We start from the raw sequence: 19,632 nt of genomic DNA, 5'->3' as shown, positions 1-19,632 counted from the left end.
CAAAGAGGGCACCATATTAAAAGCAGCCTCTCTTTAAATGGGCAAGATCCTTCCAGACCTTCCACACTTAGGCCAAGAGACACTTTGAGGTAGTAACAGTGTGATATCAGAAATAAAACAAAGGCCTGAGAATTTAGAAATGGACATTCCATCCCCTGCTTTATCAGACCAATGTGAGACAAAACCTCTGCCATCATGGGTTATTCACCCTCTCTCTACCACTGACCAGGTACAGTTGCAAAGTGTTTTCCTTGACAGAAATCTTGAACTCCAAAAATATCTTAAGAACTTTAAAGTTTTGTAAAGTTATTCAGAGATGTAAATTCATAGCAATTAGTATAAGGGCTTCACTAAACTTAAAAGTGGTTGCTTCTAAAAGTTTCAGATTTTGAAAATTCTTTCTTTGGAAATATTATCTTAGTAGTATTTGCAATCACTCCATCGTGGCCTATGATGTAGTCCAGTAATAGAGAATTTGTCTAGCATACACAGGGTTCCAGCTTCGACCTCCAACACATCAAAAAATTAAAAAAACAACAGCGTTACTTTACCTGTACCAAAAATGTACCCATGCAATTTTCAGTCATTTATACATATTCATTTTCATTCCTGGTGAGTGGCTTTCTGGGGTTTTACTCAACCAAGCTAATGATTGGGACATTCTTCTGGAAACATATACATATGTTTATCACCCACAAATACTAAAGACATCAAATAGACTGTGTTACCTAGAATGCAGAGGCCGTCTGTGCAGTTTTCAGATTCCTGGCTGAGACCTTCACAGAACTTGCCCCCATTTCTTGGGGGTGGAGCTGTGCACTCACGGATACGGAGATGCTCGCACTCTGGGCTGCAGACTGACCATTCGCTCCACACTTCCCAGCTGCCATCCACTTCAAAGAAAAATATCAGAGGCTACCATTAGCAGGAATCAGCAACTATTGTGAAACTTGCCCTACACGTTAAAAAGACCACCAACCCAAGAAAACCAAACAGAAGAGAGATCAGGGTATCTTTATTCTCCAGTTTCTTTTCTAATTATAGCTATATTAGGATAAGGCCCATGGTAAAATTTAGGCAAACAGTTGAGTGACTGGTATCTTTGAGTTGGCTAATAATGGCACGATTCATTCTTTCCAGCTTTTCCTACCCAAGAGCATCCCTGGTGGACAGGTAGCTATGTGCAGTACCACGGGATGTCTGTTGATGTAGTCTGGGCTCATAGTTTAGGGTTGTAATAGAGTAGACTGACTTTAAGTCCCCAAATCCCCTAAACAATAAAAAGCTAAACCCACATGAACTGATAGTGTTAAATGGAAAACAGGTCAGTGAAACCCCAAGATGGCAGAACCTCCAGAAATAGAATTTCTTGGGTCATAGATTGCTGCTGCACATTGAAATGAGCTTAATTCCATTAAATATCAGCCCAGGAGACTAGGACAGATGTTTGAGGCAATTGCCCCATTACCTCCTAGGAATAGTTCTCACCATGCCTATGTAGGTTAAGATCTTGCAAGTTTTAATCTAAACCAATTTGTAAAAATATAGAATTTTTTTTTTTAAGGATTGAATGTTGCCCCAAAATGTCTGAGTCCCAGTCTTGGTTTGGCAAACTTGTCAGCATAGAAAGTAAGGCACGTGGTTTCCTTTTTCCATGCCTGTCATCTGGGAACAATAAGGTCACAATGGAGAGACAGATGGTATGGCAGGTATGAAAGTGTCCTGCACAGTACCTAGCACATAGTAAGCAATCAATAAATGTGTATGAAATACAAGGACAAATTAAACTCTGCACACACGCTGTGGGGCAGAGTCCCACCTCAGCTTCTCGAGAAACTCAAATTGAAAATTCAAAGGCACGAGGCTCTGGTCCCAGGTCCTTCAAATTAAACCTGTGTGGTGCATGTGAAACTCGGGAGCAGTTACGTTCTCTGTGGGAGGACCAGCTTTCCGAAAAGAAAGCCACCTTCCACCTCATGCAGTCAGTTCTCATTGGATTTGCTGGGTTACAGCCAGGAAGAGACAACAAAGGAACTGATAGGAGTCACATTCTGTAAGTGAGATCTTCTACTGTTTGGAAAGAAAGCCAAATGCAGGCCAGGTGCAAATACACACCCGAGTAGTGAACAATCTCTGCCAATATATAAAAGGTCAAGTTAGGGGTAGATTTTTTTTTTTTTTTTTTTTTTTTTTTTGTGTGCTTAAAGGCAGGTCACCCAATCCCTGGTTACTTTACTCAAATACATGCCATCAAGTGGGAAAATCAAGGGCAGAAGCTGGTGGTTTAGTCCAATCAAACATTGTTACCACAAGCCTTGCATAGAGGAGTTTTACCCATGTGCTCGCTATTACAATGAATTCAGTATCAGCACTTTGCACAGAGGCAAGAGCCCAGGACCTTGGACCAGGGTGACTTTGGAAAGCAGGGCACATTGCTTGCACCATAGCAACTTAATAGCACTGGCAGATTAGAAGGAGAAGGGAATCTGTGTATATCTCACCAGGACAAAGAGCAGTGCACGTTACTTTCTGCACTGACATTCCCTCACAAAAGGCCCCACCATTGAGAGGAGCGGGGTTGGTGCAGGTCCGGGAACGTTTCTGCCATCCTCTACCACAGCGTACATTGCAGGCTGACCACTCTGTCCAGGAAGACCAGCCTCCATTCACTGAGAGACAAAAGTGGGGAGGGGAGAAAAAGAGGAGAGAGGTTTGTACTGATTGCCTACTATGTGCTAGCCACTGAGCCAGGCGCTGTGAGTTGGGGATCTGGGGAAGAAGAGATGGTGCCAAGTCCATCCCTCTTGCTGCCCTGCTGTGGGGCAACCATGGTCCTCATGCTTCTACCCTTCTGTGAGAGGAACCTAGAGAGTTAGCTTTGCAGAGAACTATTAAAAACAGGAACTCTCTAAGGCACTTGACCATCCAGAGCATAAGAAGAAAATATCAGCATTTGAATTTCTATTACTTTTAAGTGCTTTGAAAACAATTCCCTGGGCTCCTCTATTGTGGAAAGAAATGCCTTTACTTAAATAACTAGGAAATGTTTTAATACAATGCCTGAGATCATCAGCAAACAACGATATTTGTTTTCGGTGCATTTCATCTGGTAGGAGAGAGGAACTGGCTGTCGGAATGTCTGCGAAGATATGGGTGTGGTGGCCATCTGAATTTGGCAAGGGTGGGGAGGTAAAGTTGCCCACTATGATGTTTTCAAAATATAAACACCATGGAGGAGAAACAACCCACCGTTTTATTATTTCAAAGAGAGAGAGAGATTGAAAATACCACTGACTGTCTCATAACAGTCCAAGACTGAATGGACCAGCAAACACATTAACAGTGTTAGGGATGTTTTCTCACCTGACAAAGGAGTGAGCAGGACAGCACTGTGGTGAATGACCCAGGGGCCTCTAAGCTCTTGGACTAGAGATTTTAACACAATACACAGCTCTCTACGTCTCTGCGTTTAGCCCTCTCTAGCCCTTCCTAGTCTTTGGGCTGGTCTTACCGTAAACCACCACAGTTGCTGACAGGCTCCTCCTCTTGGCCACGATGTTGGCTGCCATACACGTGTAATTCCCTGAATCTGAGAGCCGGGCCTGCCTGATGATCAAGTTATGGTCAGCCCTGGTGTCGATGTTCTCATCCTGTTTAGAGTCAATGGGCTCCTCATTTTTCAGCCATTCCACCTACGGGCAGAAAAAATATGTTTATAAGTTATCACAAGAACACACTTTCTTCCAAGAGTAGAAGGGATGCATTTGTGATATGCTAGGAGAGAAATGGATATAACACACAGAGGTGTGGTGACTACTCTGCTTTGCCTGCTTTGCATTCCTGTCTGCTTACTGAGTAAATTTGGTTCTATTTGGGAAATAGACACTTAAGTTAACAAACTGAGTGTAGAAAAAAAAAAACCCTCAAATACTCTAATGACTTTGACCCATTTTATAAAATTGTAACAGAGAAGTAATGACTACTATTAGGTCATTTCTTTCTTTCTTTCTTCCCTTTCTTTCTTTCTTTCTTTCTTTCTTTCTTTCTTTCTTTCTTTCTTTTTTAGAAACCCAGTGATTATGATGATGATAATGAAGATAGTCATGATGATGTTGATGTTGGTGATGATGATGATGATGTTATTTCAAAGATGGGCAATATAACTTAGAAAAGTCAACACATAAATGTTGGACTTGTACTTATTGCTAGGAGAATACTTTAGTGGACAAAGTTTGAAGTCAATATGTTTCCATGTAAGTTTTAACAGAAACCTGATGATACAGTCAAACTGAAGAAATGCAGTGTGAGAAATCAGAGGATCAAACTTTTAAAGTTCAAAATTTGCCAGAGTTGGAGAGTTTTCTTTCCAGATCATTTCTCCAAAGGTTCAATAGAACCTATCTGGGTTTTAGAATCTGGAGCACTAATTCCACTTGGGTCCTATAGCTACTCAGCTTTTATTCCTAGAATTCATCAGGGAGACATATATGCAGGTTCCTCACTACTTATTCTTCCCCAATGGAGGTCCACCACACTTCGTTCCTAGGTCATCAAGTATGATGGTGGAAACATTTGTTCCCCTTTCCTTATTCTTCCCCTATGTAGGTGCACAATACTCTGTTCTTGGGTCCATGAGCATGGTGGGTTTCCCTATTTTTTGCTCTATATTAAAACATCTTTACTGTCTTGGGACACCATGGCCAAATATGACATTTAGCTCAGGATATCAGCATATGTAAGGCAAAATAATCTGGTAAATGTATGGAAACTATAATTTATCATAGAATCAAGATTCTCGAGATTTGGAGAGTAGTGTGTGTGTGTGTGTGTGTGTGTGTGTGTGTGTGTGTGTGAGAGAGAGAGAGAGAGAGAGAGAGAGAGAGAGTCATTTTGTTTACTCTTCCAATGGCAGTAATTTTGCTAATAAGAACACAGAGAGTATGTAGAACAGGGGACATTTTGCCATGCATGGCTCACTATTAGCATAGCTAGTTGAGAGTTGGCATTGACCTAAGATGCATCATTTAATTTCATTTTTAAACATAAAGATTTCAAATTTATCATCAGTAAGTTGTATCTGTCATATAATAGTTTAACACAGCAAAGATGTGCCAGTCTCTACAAAAGGGGAGTTATTTACCAGATAAAAACTTAATCATGGTCCTCTGATATTTTCGCCATGTATTGCCGATTTATGAATGTTCAGATATCAAAAATTATCATCATCTAAAATCAACCCAACAAGGAGGCAATTTGAGAAGAAAACAACACCAAATGGCAAAAGTAGAGACCTTGGAGCTTCAGAAGAATAAATAGAGAGCTGCAACATCCGAGTTACACAGACTGTGAGATAAGAAGCACATTGCAGTAGCAACCCCATGAATCCCTCCAGGCATGATCTATCCTGGACAGTCACCAATTATTAATCATGCAGAGTCGAGGAGTATGGCTCTGTTAAACAACACAGTGTAGAGAAATTCACTTTATAGCTCTTCTGGATTTCAGTCTATGACACAATGTCTTTAATTTCTCACTGACATAGTTGATTTCACAGTTATTTGATTATCCATATAGCAAGTAATACAAACACAGGCTGAGTATCAGAGATTGTATTGAGGGCTAGGCAAATCCATTTTCCCAAACCAAGAGGGCAACTTCCCTTCAAGGTCTTATTTTGAATGGCAAGACAGAAATAAGGAAAGTAATCCATATCCTCAACAAAAGATGAGACCAAGAAACAAAGTCTCCAACCTCTGAGACAAATGCTTCCTTCAGGGTAAACAGAATTAGTGAGTCTTAAATCACGCCCATGCCTAAGTCATTGCATACAACAAAATGGTCAACAAAGTATGTCTGAGAGCTCTTGCTCTGCCTCCACTCTCCTGGCTCAGAAATTCTTCTGGAAAGTGCCTGTTAGAGTTTTACTTCCTGAACTTTGTCTCTGGTACTGCTTGGGAAGCCTTTTCTGTGTGTTGTCCCTGCTTCCATGTTCTTCTTACACAGATGGTGGAGAGGCAGGGATGCCCTGTGACTGCGCATAGCAACTCAATTCCAGCCCTGTGGGCAGAGGTCTTGGGGACAGAACGTAAGATCCCCAGAGAAAAGCAAACACAAATGAAATAAACTAGGCCAACTGTATCATAAATTCAATGGAAAAATGGTCAATATGGATAATATGAGGAAAATAATATAAATAAGCTCAATCTTCTCTTAACTTGATGAGAATTCACTTAGAAACATGGCATGAATGTAAATACATGGCTCATTAAAGAAATAACATTAAGATGTACATGATAATTAAACAGTATGTATTATATATTACTACTCATAAGTCAAATGATAATATAATTTTCCTGGACTATGGATATAGCTCAGTTGGTACATCATTTACCATGTAAGCTTGAGGACCTGAATTCTACCACCAGAACCCACTTTAAAAATCCAGTGTTGGGGTGCATGCTTGTAATCTCAGTGTTAGGATGGTGATGATGCCAGGTTCCCTAAATCCCCTGGCCAGCCAGACAAGTCTGTAAGTGATTCTGTAACCAGAGACTATGAATGTCTCTTGCAGAATGACACCTGAGACTGTCCACCGCCGTTTGTTCCCACACATGTACCAACCCCCAACACACACGCACACACACACACACACACACTTTCTTTTTAAGAGAAAACATTGACATATAGTCTTTATTTTGCGGTTTCTTTGGTTTTCACTGAGAATGTAACACAGGGCAGCTTACCTTCTACTTACTTCTTCCTCATTGCCTCTGGCATTTCTGTAGCAGTCTGATGACTGTGATAGATAAAGTAACCCCTTGTATGGTTTGGATTCTCTCTGCTCCCCATGTCAGATAGTCCAGTCACATCTCAGCTCACCTCAGCTCACTACTCCTCTCCAGTCAGACTAAGACTTCAATTTCTTCTAGAAATTCAAGCCGAGTCCCTTCTACTGCTGATTCCTGGCCTAGAGGCCAATCGCTGAGGCACCCATGACCCCATTTATTTGATATCCCAGACTCATATCACATGCAATATTCTTTGAGATGTCTTACCCAGCAATGTTTTCTAAATAACAATTCCCCATCACTCTACTGTGCTATAACGTACCCCTAAATGTATCTACATCCTGTCGTCCTGAAAGTAGTAATGCTGCTATCGACCATGTCCTTTTGTCAGTAGATATCTAGGAATTTTCCAGAATAAAGCATTAGGGATTACCTTACTTAGGCTTGCTATTACTGTCATAAAACACCAAGACCTAAAGCAATTCAGGAGGAAAGAATTTACTTCAGTTTCCAACTCTTAGATCACACCCAGTCACTGAGAAAAGTCAAGGCAGAAACCAAAGTAGAAGCAATGTAGAAATGCAGCTTACTTGCTTCTATGGCCTGTTCAGCCCCCTCTCTCCCTTCCTTTCTTTTCTTTTTTCTTTCCTTGAGACAGAATCTCTCTACATAGCCTTGGCTGTTGTGGAACTCACATTGTAGATCTTGGACTCTCAGAGATTCTCCTGTCTCTGCCTTGTGAATGCTGGGATTAAAGGTGTGTGCCGTGATGCTTTCAGCCTGCTTTATACAACTCAGGATGACTTGTCCAGGGTCAGCACCAGTCACAGCGGATGTGGCTTTCTCACATGGGTCAATCAATCAAAAATCGATAATACCCTACAGGTCAGTCTGATGGAGGTACTTTCTCAACTGAGAGTCTCTCTTCCCAAATGACTCTAGTTTATGTCAACTAGACATAAAATTAACCAGGAAAGAGGGTGAAACCTTGATAATAGTAAGGTATCTTTGGTTAGAGGAAGGGAGAAGATAAGAAAGGGGAAAGGGAGTGGGGGGGAATGGTTCTAAACAGCAGAACTTGAAAACTAATCATGGCTCAGAAACTAAACTTAGCATTATATAGACATTAAAACAAACATGAAAACTAAAATACAAAACTATATATTTAGTGTTATAGATTTGTAAAATGAAAACCCAGTGACAAACATACACATGCTTAAAATATCAGATGTGTAGACGATGCATATTTAAGATCATAGTGGTTATGTTCTGTTCCTACTGTGAGTTGTGGCACATTTGTGGAAAAACGTTTGTAATGTGAAAACACAGAAACAAAAATAAAACACCTTGGCTTTGAAACATTTCCTTGAGTTAGCATGGGCCACAGTAATTTTCTGCCTTATATTTACCAACAGACTGTTTCTTCAATTCTGAGCTTCTCTGAAAACAGAAAATGAAGAATGGATAAAAGAGGAAAGATCATGAGACTTAGTGAGGGGTGTGGGATTCTTAGCAGCAGATTCGTAGCCACAGAACTGCAAGAATGAAGCCAAGTCCAGGCCCACTGTCTTTGTGCCCGATGGGATGGTATTCTGATCCTGCTCTAGGCAATAAAAGCCCTAGAGGTGTTCCATGCAAGATATGAGTCACCATAGACTCTGGTCCTGTAAGTGTTCCACCAGCTTAGCCACACACACTTTTGTGTGTATGTGTGTGTGTGTGCGCGCTTTAGGTGTTTGTACACTTTTCTTTTGCACTAGTTGTTAATTGCTAAGACTGAACTCCATCAATCAAACCATGTCTATAAACAATCCACACATTAGTGCATTCCTAACAGTAGAGCCTTTCATTAGTAACCTAATAGTTTATCCATTTAACCGATGGCAGGATCTTTATGAGGAAATCAGTTTGCTGTTTCCTGGGATTATTAAGTTGACACGTTGTATTTAGATTTATGGTTTTGTCACTTAGAGAAACTTTAAAACATTTTTGATGAGCTAAGTACTTCTTATGTAGAAAAACAGCACACATACATATGCACACATACCACATGCACACATGTGTCCATAGTCTTTAGCTGCAAACTCCACTATCTTAGGAGGCAAGATAAATTAGTGCAATGGTTCTGCGTGCAAGACACAGATACATTGCCTGTGTATTAAGAGGCTACTCCATTTCCACAGAGATGAGCCAACTTCCATTTTTCTTTAAAAAGAGAGGCACTTTCATTTCCCCATTTTCCCCACTTTTGATAGAAATATTGGTCTTTCTTTAAAAGTGTGTTAGCAGAATAAAAAATTAAAATGATTTCATTTTGCCTAAAATCTCCTTTGCTTTTAATATATTACACAGAACTCTTCAAACATACAGGGTGTTACACATACATGATGAACATCATGGGTAAATGGAATCTGAGGAGAAATATAGACCAAGAGACCCTGGGCAAACAAGTCCTTGCTGGTTAGGGTTCAACGGTCACTACCGTGAGAAAGCACAGAGCTAAGGATGTCTCACAGGAACCGTGTGACAAAGCATTCACCCTCGCTAGATAGAGGTTAGACCCTCATCTCCACAGAACTACAGTGCAATGCCCAACCCGGACTCTGTAGTCAGGACCACCTCAGAGGAGCTCGGGGTCCTTGGATGGCAGTTTCTCCCTGCATTGATCTCCCTGGTCTCCATATGTGTGCTGGCACACAGGTGCCTTGCTGTTTGCTGTGCTTTCTCCTATAAGTGACCAGAGAGCACCGTAGAGCATAGGAACCTTTATACAGCACTGTGATTCTAGAAATCCCTTTATGAGAGGTTGCTAGAGCTGGAAATAGCTACTTATGCTCTTGACAAAAGGATACAAATTTTCTGCTAGCGTTGGGTGATTGATACATTGACACCTGAGGCTCACAGACATTTACATCAGATGAGTTCATGCTGGCAGGTCATATTTTCAACAGAGAGGCTTAACGTGTTTAAAGGTTGTTGGTGTCTGGATAGTAACCATGAAGAGACATAATTCTTCATCTGAAATCTACTTCCTTGCTTTCTATGGACAGCTTTGCTTAGGAACATGTGAAGAAACGAGTTACTTGGAGGTAATGAGCCCATGGGTCTGCAGGATGCCTGCATTCATTAGCACAGTGTTATGTACAGATGGTTTGCAATTTGTCAATTCTTCCAGTTTGTAAACAAATCTGGAAACACAGACTTTTGAAGACAATTCAATTTCTTTCCAGAGAGCTAGCTCCTGATTTGCCATTGGTATGAATCTGGGGAGTGGATGGGCTTTTCTCACTGGTGGATGCCACAATATACAGCCAGACGTGGAGGACTATTCCTTTGAAAGAGGGGAGGAAGGATGGTTTGTCTAAAATGAGGGTAACCTGTAATACTTGGTTACACTGCATCGTTAACTGTCACCCATTCTGCCCTTTCACTGACCACAGCTATGTATGGACCTACGCAAAGCATCATGTTCACCGTCACTCAACAGCACATCAGATTCTCATGCGGACATGGGAGTGGTGTTGGTTTGGTTCCAAATCCAAAAGACTTGCAGTCTAGTGAAGGGAAAGCAGCTGGCACAGGATAGGTGTTTCCATACAGAACCCCAATCCCCGTAACTTTAAACTCTAGGTGGTACCAACCTGGAAATCTTTCATGTGCCTTGCTCAGAAAATGCCAATAGGGATCATTCCTTGATGCCATCTACCAGGGGCATTTTCCCTCAGTCCCAGGTCCTTCCTTGAAACTGGTTAACTTCAGGGTCATGTGGAATTGCTCATGTATTTAGTAGATGTAATCTAAGAAGCTTCAAAATTTCTTCTGCTTATCACTTGTGATTGTTTTCTTTTTGCCCTACACTTTGCCCAACTCCTTCACAAATAATTTTAAAATCTTCCAACAGTCTAAGAGAAAGGAATAATGTAGGTATCAGTCAGGGCACAGATATGAGACTGAAGGGGGATGTTTTAGTTATTCATAAATATATTTGGGAAGTCACTGGTATTTTAAATGACTACATGTTCCTTCATAATATATTTAATTTATTTATTTTAGGTATAATCTATGTAAGAATAATGAATGGGTCTTTCAACTATGCTTTGAAATGACAGAGGAAGGCACAATAGAAGAGTGCCGAAGGATAGAGACAAGGGTATATCAGAATATGTGGGGCAGAAACAGGAAAAGGCCAGAAGGAAAAAGCAGCTCACAGTATTGCCCTTTCCGGCCCTATTAATCTCCCAACTTGTCTGTGAGTTTACCATGCTACCAGAAACAAGCATGACTGATTTCCCTTTCAACAACAGAGAGGAGGAAGGAGAAAGTGTCTCACCTCCTGCACAGCTTTCTGAGATGTGTACAATGATGCCTCCAACTTGTCTGTGAATTCACCATGTTTCCCTTCAACAACAGAGAGGAGGAAGGAGAAAGTATCTCACCACCTGAAATGTGTACAGTGATGACGCCAGTAGAAGTAAAGGCAGGGGTTACAGGAACGAAGAGGGAGCTACTTCACTTTTCCACCATAAGGCACTGGTCTAGTGAAGTCACATGGTCTAGTAAATACACATGAGGTCACACTGTGAATTTTGGTCTAACATATTTCTAGCTGCACGCCATTAAGAACAGGTCTTGTTTGGGCAATGACCATGTGCTACTCTTTTACTAACAGCTCATTGTGTGTGCACGTGAGCATATGTGTGTGTGTGTATGTGTGTGTGTGCGCATGCACATGGACCCATACATATATATGTGTATGCATATGTGAGCATATATGCATATGTGCATGCATATGTGAGCATGCATGTGTATTTGGGTATCTGTGTGCATATACATTTATATGTATGTGTCTGTGTGTAGGGGGTTATAGTTGTTGGGGGAGCAGAGGATCTAGCCAAGGGCCTTGTATGTACTGGGCAAGTGCTCCACCGTAGAGTTACATCCTACCACTTGTGTTTTGTGTTTTGACATAAGGTCTCCGCCTTAGAGTTTCTGTTGCTGTGGAGACACCATGATGACAACTCTTAAAAAGGAAAACATGTAATTGAGGTGGTAGCTTATAGTTTCAGAGGTTTAGTCCATTATTATCAAGGAGTAGGGCATGCAGCTGGGAGTATGGTGTATGCATGCATGCATGGTGCTGGAAAAATCTACATCTTGATTCAAACAGGAAGTGAACTGCCTCACTGGGTGTAGCTTGAACATATATGAGATCTCAAAGCCCACCTTCAAAGTGACACACTTCCTCCCAACAAAACCACACCTACTCTAACAAGGCCACACCACCTTCCTAATAGTACCACTCCCTTTACGGGGACATTTTCTTTCAAACCACTACCATTTCATTATATAGCCCACACTTGTTTTGAACTCTGAAACCTCTTGCCTGTCTTCCCGGTCCTGGAAGTAAAGATATATGCCATGCAATCATTATTTCCCTAAATACTTATGTGGCCAAAATTCCTTTTAAGTATTTATGTTTATGCCCACAGGCAAGTGCTATTTCCAGCCTGTGGCAAAGAAGGGTTAATGAAGATCCTTAGCTAATCAAAGAACTGAGACTAAGTGACTACTGAGCACTGAACCCCAAACAGAACTTCTTTCTCAAGCCTACCCTCTAACCAGAGTTCTGGGATCACATAAAAGAGGAGAAAAATATATACCCGGGTTGTGTGTGGTGGCACATATCTTTAATCCCAGCACTCAGGAGGCAGAGGCAGGCAGATTCGGTGAGTTCAAGGTCAGCCTTGTCTACAAGAGCTAGCTACAGAGAAACCCTGTCTTGTATACACACACACACACACACACACACACACACACACACACACACACATGAATGACCTGGAAGATAGGAAAGAGTGCTATGAAATACTGAGCTTACCCAGATATAACTTTGCCCTTGTCATCATGAATATACAGAAGCAAGTGGACACGTACAAGATTGAGCTTTTTAACACTCCATCACGATAGAGGAGGTATCATGAGACCCCTTGCTTTTATGGGGAGCTATTGACTATTAATGATTGATGTGGCGGGGGGGATTGTCATTGACTCAGTCGTGTGGCCATTAAGAAATAGTTGGAAAGAAAGGGTTCTGTGAGAAGGAAGGAGTTACCAGAGTCTAATGGGAGTGATTATGATCACAATACATACATGTATGCATGAAAATGTCAAAATTAAAAGAAAGGTCAAAAAGGAATGGAAAAAATAAAAAGAAGAATCAAATGCACATGTTCAACCCATGCTACACAAACATTGTCAGGCTGCTGAGAAAGTGACCTGAATTGTGACATGGGGACATTACTGAAATTTACTCTGTGTCAACAATAGCTGCATCTTCCCTCTCTAAGATATCTGGAGTTTTATTTTCCTTCTTGGCAATAAGTAGAAATAAATGAAGCATACAGCTCCTGAAATTTTGCTACAATAATCCAGTTCAGAATCTTAATATATTTATGTAGACCAACTGCAGCTAATCCAATGGGTGATCTATGAGAATACACTCTGCTCTTTCTCTTATACCAGACAGGAACGTGGTTCTGAAGCAGAGGGAGCTATCTTGTGACCATTAAAGAAGGGAGAAGACACTACAGGTCCCTGGGGTCCTTATCTTCACAATCTGATGCATTACTTTGTTTGTTCCTTACAACTGAAAAGGAGGCAACACAGATCTTTCTATTTTGTATTTCTTATGGTCTGTCAAAGGCTACATGTATGGAATTAGGAGTCTTCAAATGTTTTGTCTACTGCGAGGCATTTACCATTTTCTTATGCTTCTTAGTTGTCACATGAAGCACTGCTTTCTAATATTTCCTGTTATCTGATATTGTATCATACATCTTAACTGGGGCTCAGCAATCTCTGGAGGGACAAGCCTGAGCTCATGATGGAACACACCATCCTCTAAGGTTGGTTGCAACCATCACTTGCTCTGTCACTTGTGAGTTAGACCTGAGCTGTCCTGCAAGTGATTTCTCATAGTGCTACTGGTTCCTTCTCTGTGTGCTTTTCCTTCCAGGCTGGACAGATTGATTTTAAAGCCACCTACACAGCAGTTTCTTCCTTTTAGCTCCACTTACCTGATTATGCATCACAAAAGGAAATAGAAATGCGGCTTCACTGTCAACCCTCAGAAGCAGCCCCAGAGAAGTGACAGAGATTTCAGGAGCTCAGCCAGCGCGCACTCATCAATGCTCAGGGAGATGATGGCAGGAGTCACAGAAGCCAATCTTGAAACCCGTGTCCTTGTGGGCTGTGACACCTGTCATATCCATTGTTCTTTTGCTTCCCAGCTTCAAGTACAACACTGGGCATGACTTTGTGCTATTTTTTAAAAACAACTATTATATAAGCAAATGGTCTCTGAGAAAGGGCCTATCCTTATGTCCTGCTTACTTAAATAGTTAACTCTCAAGAATGAGAAATGAAACATGTAAAAAAAAAAAAGAAAGAAAGAAATCACGCATGTAGAGCTCACAAGGATGATGGTCAGATAAAAGGAGGATATCATGCAGATGCACTATAAATAGAAGATCAGGGAAGACATGGAATCAAAGGATAGTTCTAAATAATGTCTGTGCCACCATTGCTTTACTTCTACATTGTCCAGTGTGGTGAATCTTGTCTTCACTACTTGTGCCTGGTGTCATCTATACAGATACATTTTGCATCTCCAGTCCTTCTTACTCCTCCCTCACTCAAGAGCTGCCAAGCTCCATCTCCCCAGTGCTCTAAGCAATGGTCTAGTTTAAATGTGGGAAATCCTCCACAGAATTATGTGTTTGAATACTCACTCCCCGGCTGAGATTGTGGAATTGTTTAACTATGGTACCTTGCTGGTGGACACAGTGAGGTAGGAGCCAGCCTTTGGGGGTTACAAGCTGGTCTTCCAGTTAAGCCTTCTGCTTCAGCATCTGCCAAGTTATGAACAAACCACCCTACAAGATCTCTGTGCTTCAGGCCAAAGCATTCTCACAGCTACTGCTGCCCAGCTATAAAGGAAAAGACTTTCAGTTAGGCTTCTCTTAGGCGCTTTGTCACAGTATCAAAAAAAAAAAAACAAACAAACAAACAAACAAAAAAAAACGGCACTGGTTTGCAGTATGGTGTACCATGCCCTGGAAAACATTACTTGGGGGTGGAGAGAGCTAGCATGGATACAGAGCTGCCATTCAGAAGGAGGAAGGCCTGTGTCTACACTCACACCTCCATCCATCATCTCGGGTTTGTCAGAAGGCTTTCAAGTGACAGGATATTAACTAATAGCTCTCCTTTCCTGTTCCTCCTTATTATACAGTATATACCCAAGGGCTCAGAAGATACCCACTTTATTACAGATTAAAGTAGGGAGATCCTAAATGCTCATACACAAACTGGGTTGTAAAGCTGACACAAAGTTAAATACAACTAGATAATGATACACATGCAGACAGCACCCCAGACACACAGAGGCACACCGAACACTTCCGTTCAGCCACAGTGCAAGGCTAATTCGGGAATGACCTGTGTGGGAAATGCATGGACAGACACTGATTAGCTCAGGTCCTTGCATTGCATGGCAATAAATAAATTAGCCAAGTTTTGAGTATTTTCCAATGATAGAAGGCAATGATCAGAGGCCAGCTCACTGCATTACCACAGTGAAACCAGCAAAGAGTACCCCTGTGTAGATGTGTGACTCTGAGTTAATGACACCTAAAGAGGAAAAGGCACAATACTCATCCATTTTCTGTTCTTTTGATAATTATATATTCCAGATAAGTTTGATTCAGCCAATACATGCAGTTACCACTAAAAAAGAAGATACATACTGTCAGAAAAAAAAAGATCATGCCTACTGTAATAACACAGCTTCAAAGCAACCGGATTCAGCCTTTCAAGTGCTGCATGAATGGCTTGTGCACACCAGTAGTGGTTCAGAGCGAGTTATTAAAGTTTAGACAGGAGTCCATGTCACTTCTGGTGATCTCTCCAGAAATGGATGCCAAACAGTTCTACAAGCCTCTGCCTCAACCTGTTGGTACAGGCTCCAAACAGAAATAATCTGTGAAGCCCTGCCCTGCTGTCTTGAAGTGGTGGAACTCTCGGCTCCCGGCACTTGTATCATGAGTGTTCCTAGGGCAGGTGAACCCAAAGGTCTGCCAATCATTCATGCTCAGATAAGGGCAAGGTGGACTGAGATGTGCTTTGTACAGCAGGCAACAGATTTTGTACCCAAATTGTAGGCAATTTCATTTCATTATCTGGTGTACACAACAACTAAAGGGAAAAGAAAACTGAAATTTCCAAGATCACAGATTAATGACACAAGGTATTTCTTCTGAAACTAGCATGATTATCTTATTATTGAAAAGTATGATAAGACTCAATGGAACTGTGATGGTGGGTATTAGAGGGGAAGGGATGAAGAAAAAAGAGACTGATAGTTCACTTAAGTTTGATGGGCTACTATGTGTTAGAATCTTCTTCTTCTTCTTCTTCTTCTTCTTCTTCTTCTTCTTCTTCTTCTTCTTCTTCTTCTTCTTCTTCTTCTTCTTCTTCTTCTTTCTCCTTCCCCTTCTCCTTCTCCTCCTTCTCTTTCTCCTTCTCCTCCTTATTATTCTTCTTCCTTTTGAGACAGGGTTTCTCTGTAACTTTGGAGCCTATGCTGAAACTAGTTCTTGTAGAGCAAACTGGCCTTGAACTCATAGAGATCTGCCTGCCTCTGCTTGTGCCACCACTGCCTGGCTGTGTTAGACTATTCTTAAACAGGGTGAACAGAGGAATACCATCAGAGAGATCACAAACAGGGTCTGACAGAGGAGAAATTATAGTGATGGACTAAGGATCTATGCACAGTAGAAAACCTAGATCAGAATTTAGCTGCTCAGACAGAATTGATAGAAACATGTTTCATTTGCTTTGGAATTTCAGAAGCCAAGAGCCAAAAGTTGCGCTGTACTAATAAAAACTGCTTGAATTTACCATGCTTGTCTGTAACATACAAAAAGCATCCTAAAATCAATAAGAAATTGATATTTGAATTGATCGATGTACTTGGATAGAATATTTGTCAAATGGTAAAGTGCGGGAAGTCATCCAGGCAATAATGAATACAAAATTACAAATTGTTAGTTCATAAAATTGTGAAAATTGAATTAATCCATTCAAGTCAGGAAAGATGTAAAGAAATAAAAGTTTCATTCTTCTCTGGTAGTATTCTATGTGATGGTTAATACTGGCAACTAGACAGGTTCTAGAGCCACCTAGGAGACAAACCTCTGGAGATGCCTGAGAAGGATTATTCAGATTGGGTAAGACTCTGGGCATGCCCACAACGGATTATATAGATTAGGTTAATTAAGGTGATTGGAGCTACTTTCTTCACTGTGGGTCATACTCTTCTGGGGTCTGGGGTCCCAAACTGAACATAACTAGAAAACCAGCCAAGATGAAGCATTCTTCTCGCTTTACTTGCTGATTGTCGAGACTGCATGACCAGGTGCCTCACACTTCTGCTACCATCATTGCCTGGCATGACTGACTTACTTCCCCTTGAACTGTGAGCCAAACTACACCCTTCCTTCTTTTAGGTGCTATGGTCAGGGATGTTATAACACAAGGAATACAACTCAGAGAGTTTGTATTAGGATATTTCACATATTAAATGACCTTGTAAGTTTTACAGGAAATGAACACGCTTTCAAAATATGTAGAACCCCATTATTTCCAGTAGAACAATCATTACTACCAAGAGACATGTATACTACGATGGTAATCACAACTTTATAATACTGAAGCTAGTGAAAACATTCTATGTTTTGTCATTTAGTTCACTTTTGTCATGCTCAATCAACAGAATAAAATGATGCCCTTCAAAAAAGAACAACGCCCATTTTAATTAAATGAGACATCTTAACGAGACAATACTTCATGGAAAAGTAGAACAGAAAGCTTGTGTTTTATTGTCCCTGAATTCAAGAAAACTCAGGAAAATATCAGAAAATCAGTTTATCACATGTTGTTTTAGATTTTTATGGATTCAATTTCCTTCTTATATGTCGTAGGTCACAGTTATTTTCTGCATGGGGTTTTCATTAAAATATCTCTGGCTTTTTGAATTACAGGAATGGCTACTTGCTTCTAGGCCCCTTTGTAGGTTGGCACACACTGTCAACAGAAGTGAATTCTTGGTTCTAGGTCTGGGTACTTAGTTTTGTGCGTTTGTATTCTCCCAGACTCCACCATTCTGCCATAACATCTTAGATATAGGGTCTCCAAGACGGACTATCTACCTTAAAACCACACTGGCAGCATGACTGAAACAGGATGCTCGGCCGGCACTAATGGCCACACAGCATAGGAAATACATATTGATTGCTTTAAGGCAGTAAGATTTCTAGGCTCCTGGTTCCTTTGTCAGAATCTAGACTGTCCTATTTTCTACAACCTATGTGATATTCAAAACACATAAAAGGCCACTTTCATTATACAAAAAAATACATGGTCCCAAGTTTGGAAAAACATTTCATTTATTCCTAGCCCTTAAAAATGGTAAACAGATTATCTTATATTGCTTATATATTTGTTCCTTCAACTAATACATAAACTAGAAAACAATCCATTGGTAGATGACTACCGGCTAAGCGACTGTCCCAAGCTGCATTTTATATTCACAGGTATCCTTCCTTGCATGGCTGCTTCAGAGAACTCCCTGAGTTTTGCAAAATCAGTCAGGCACAATGAGCCTGTATCAGAACAATGGGCTCTGCATCCGCGGAGGGAAATGCAATGAGCCTACGTTGCTTTGACAGGTCATCCACCCTTCAGTTGACCATGCAATTTCATTAACAGGACTGAGCTTCTCATTTCTGGTTTTATTGTTTAAATAACACAGGTTGTTCCTTGGGTTAGAAACATTCTGAGAGGGATCTGGAGAGAGGTGACTTTGCATATGCAACCTGTTTTCACTCAGGAGGAGCGGGGAGGGTGCTTCCATTTCTCACGTTAATCAGCCTGGTCAATTAAACTGGATGGTATTCTATTTGTTTTCATCCAGTTTACTCCCCTCCTCTTTGCATTTTGCTTTTTATGAACTATCTCAAAGCTGCTATTCAGGCGTCATAGCACTACTGGGAATGTTTAAAAAATAAACTAAATTGGCTTCGTGATTTTCTTTCTTAAAAAAAAAAAAAGAATTCCTGAAAATTAGATTTCTCAACAGCCTCCACTCCACCACCCCTCCTTCCTTTTTAATTTAGATTTTGGAGAAAATTCATAGTGAGCGGGCGGGGCTGGGGAGCTCTCGGTTTGGGAGTAAAGCACATATATTATAGAGGTTGTCCATGAGAACAGCTCTTGTTTGCATACTTCGGGTGAGAGGCAACAATCTTACAGGTCAAACTATAAAATAACTTTACCGTTCTTGAGTTAACAGGAGGCCATTTTGCCCTTTGACTATATCTGATTTTCCATTGTGGTCAATAAGTGGAGTGCAGAGGCGCCAGAAGTATCGCATCAGGAATGTCAGCACCCCAGACTGAGCAATCAATCCCCTCTAGATGTGAGATAATGCTGGAGCTGGTTTCATATAAAGAAGGTCATCATGCTGGCTCGTGCCTCACTATGCATTTACTTACAGCCTATTCTTTTCCACGCAAAAGTCACACTCTTCTTCAAGAAACAAATTACCAGGAGGCGTTCTACCTAATATTTTCAAACTAACTATCTTCTTTTTTACCTGCATTTTCTGATGTAAACAAGACACATCCACATAGATGTCCGCTCAAGCTTTCTTTCAGTCGTGCAACTAAATGCCTGGTACCTGGGATAATAAGAAGTGCTTTGCATTGTAGAATAATTATGATTG

General features: G+C 40.9%; 1 protein-coding gene across 8 annotated transcripts in view; it reads right to left on the bottom strand.

Annotated features, from left to right (window-relative positions):
• Unc5d (unc-5 netrin receptor D) overlaps window positions 1-19,632 on the bottom strand; it is a 524,519-nt gene that overhangs the window by 102,128 nt on the left and 402,759 nt on the right. For 4 of the 8 annotated variants that reach the window (XM_048456515.3, XM_048456517.3, XM_048456516.3 and 1 more), the window contains exons 5-7: window positions 3,512-3,692; window positions 2,502-2,669; window positions 729-893 (exon numbers count right to left, since the gene is read on the bottom strand). In XM_048456515.3, the coding sequence (XP_048312472.3) occupies window positions 729-893; window positions 2,502-2,669; window positions 3,512-3,692 (514 nt within the window). The remainder of the gene's footprint in view (window positions 1-728; window positions 894-2,501; window positions 2,670-3,511; window positions 3,693-19,632) is intronic. The other 4 variants (XM_048456518.3, XM_048456520.3, XM_048456519.3 and 1 more) reach the window with 1 other exon arrangement.

This window comes from Myodes glareolus, chromosome 23 (assembly GCF_982192425.1).
Source record: "Myodes glareolus chromosome 23, mMyoGla1.1, whole genome shotgun sequence".
Classification (NCBI taxonomy): domain Eukaryota; kingdom Metazoa; phylum Chordata; class Mammalia; order Rodentia; family Cricetidae; genus Myodes; species Myodes glareolus.
Note: the sequence above shows the minus strand (reverse complement) of the source record. Positions and strands in the feature narration are given on the sequence as shown.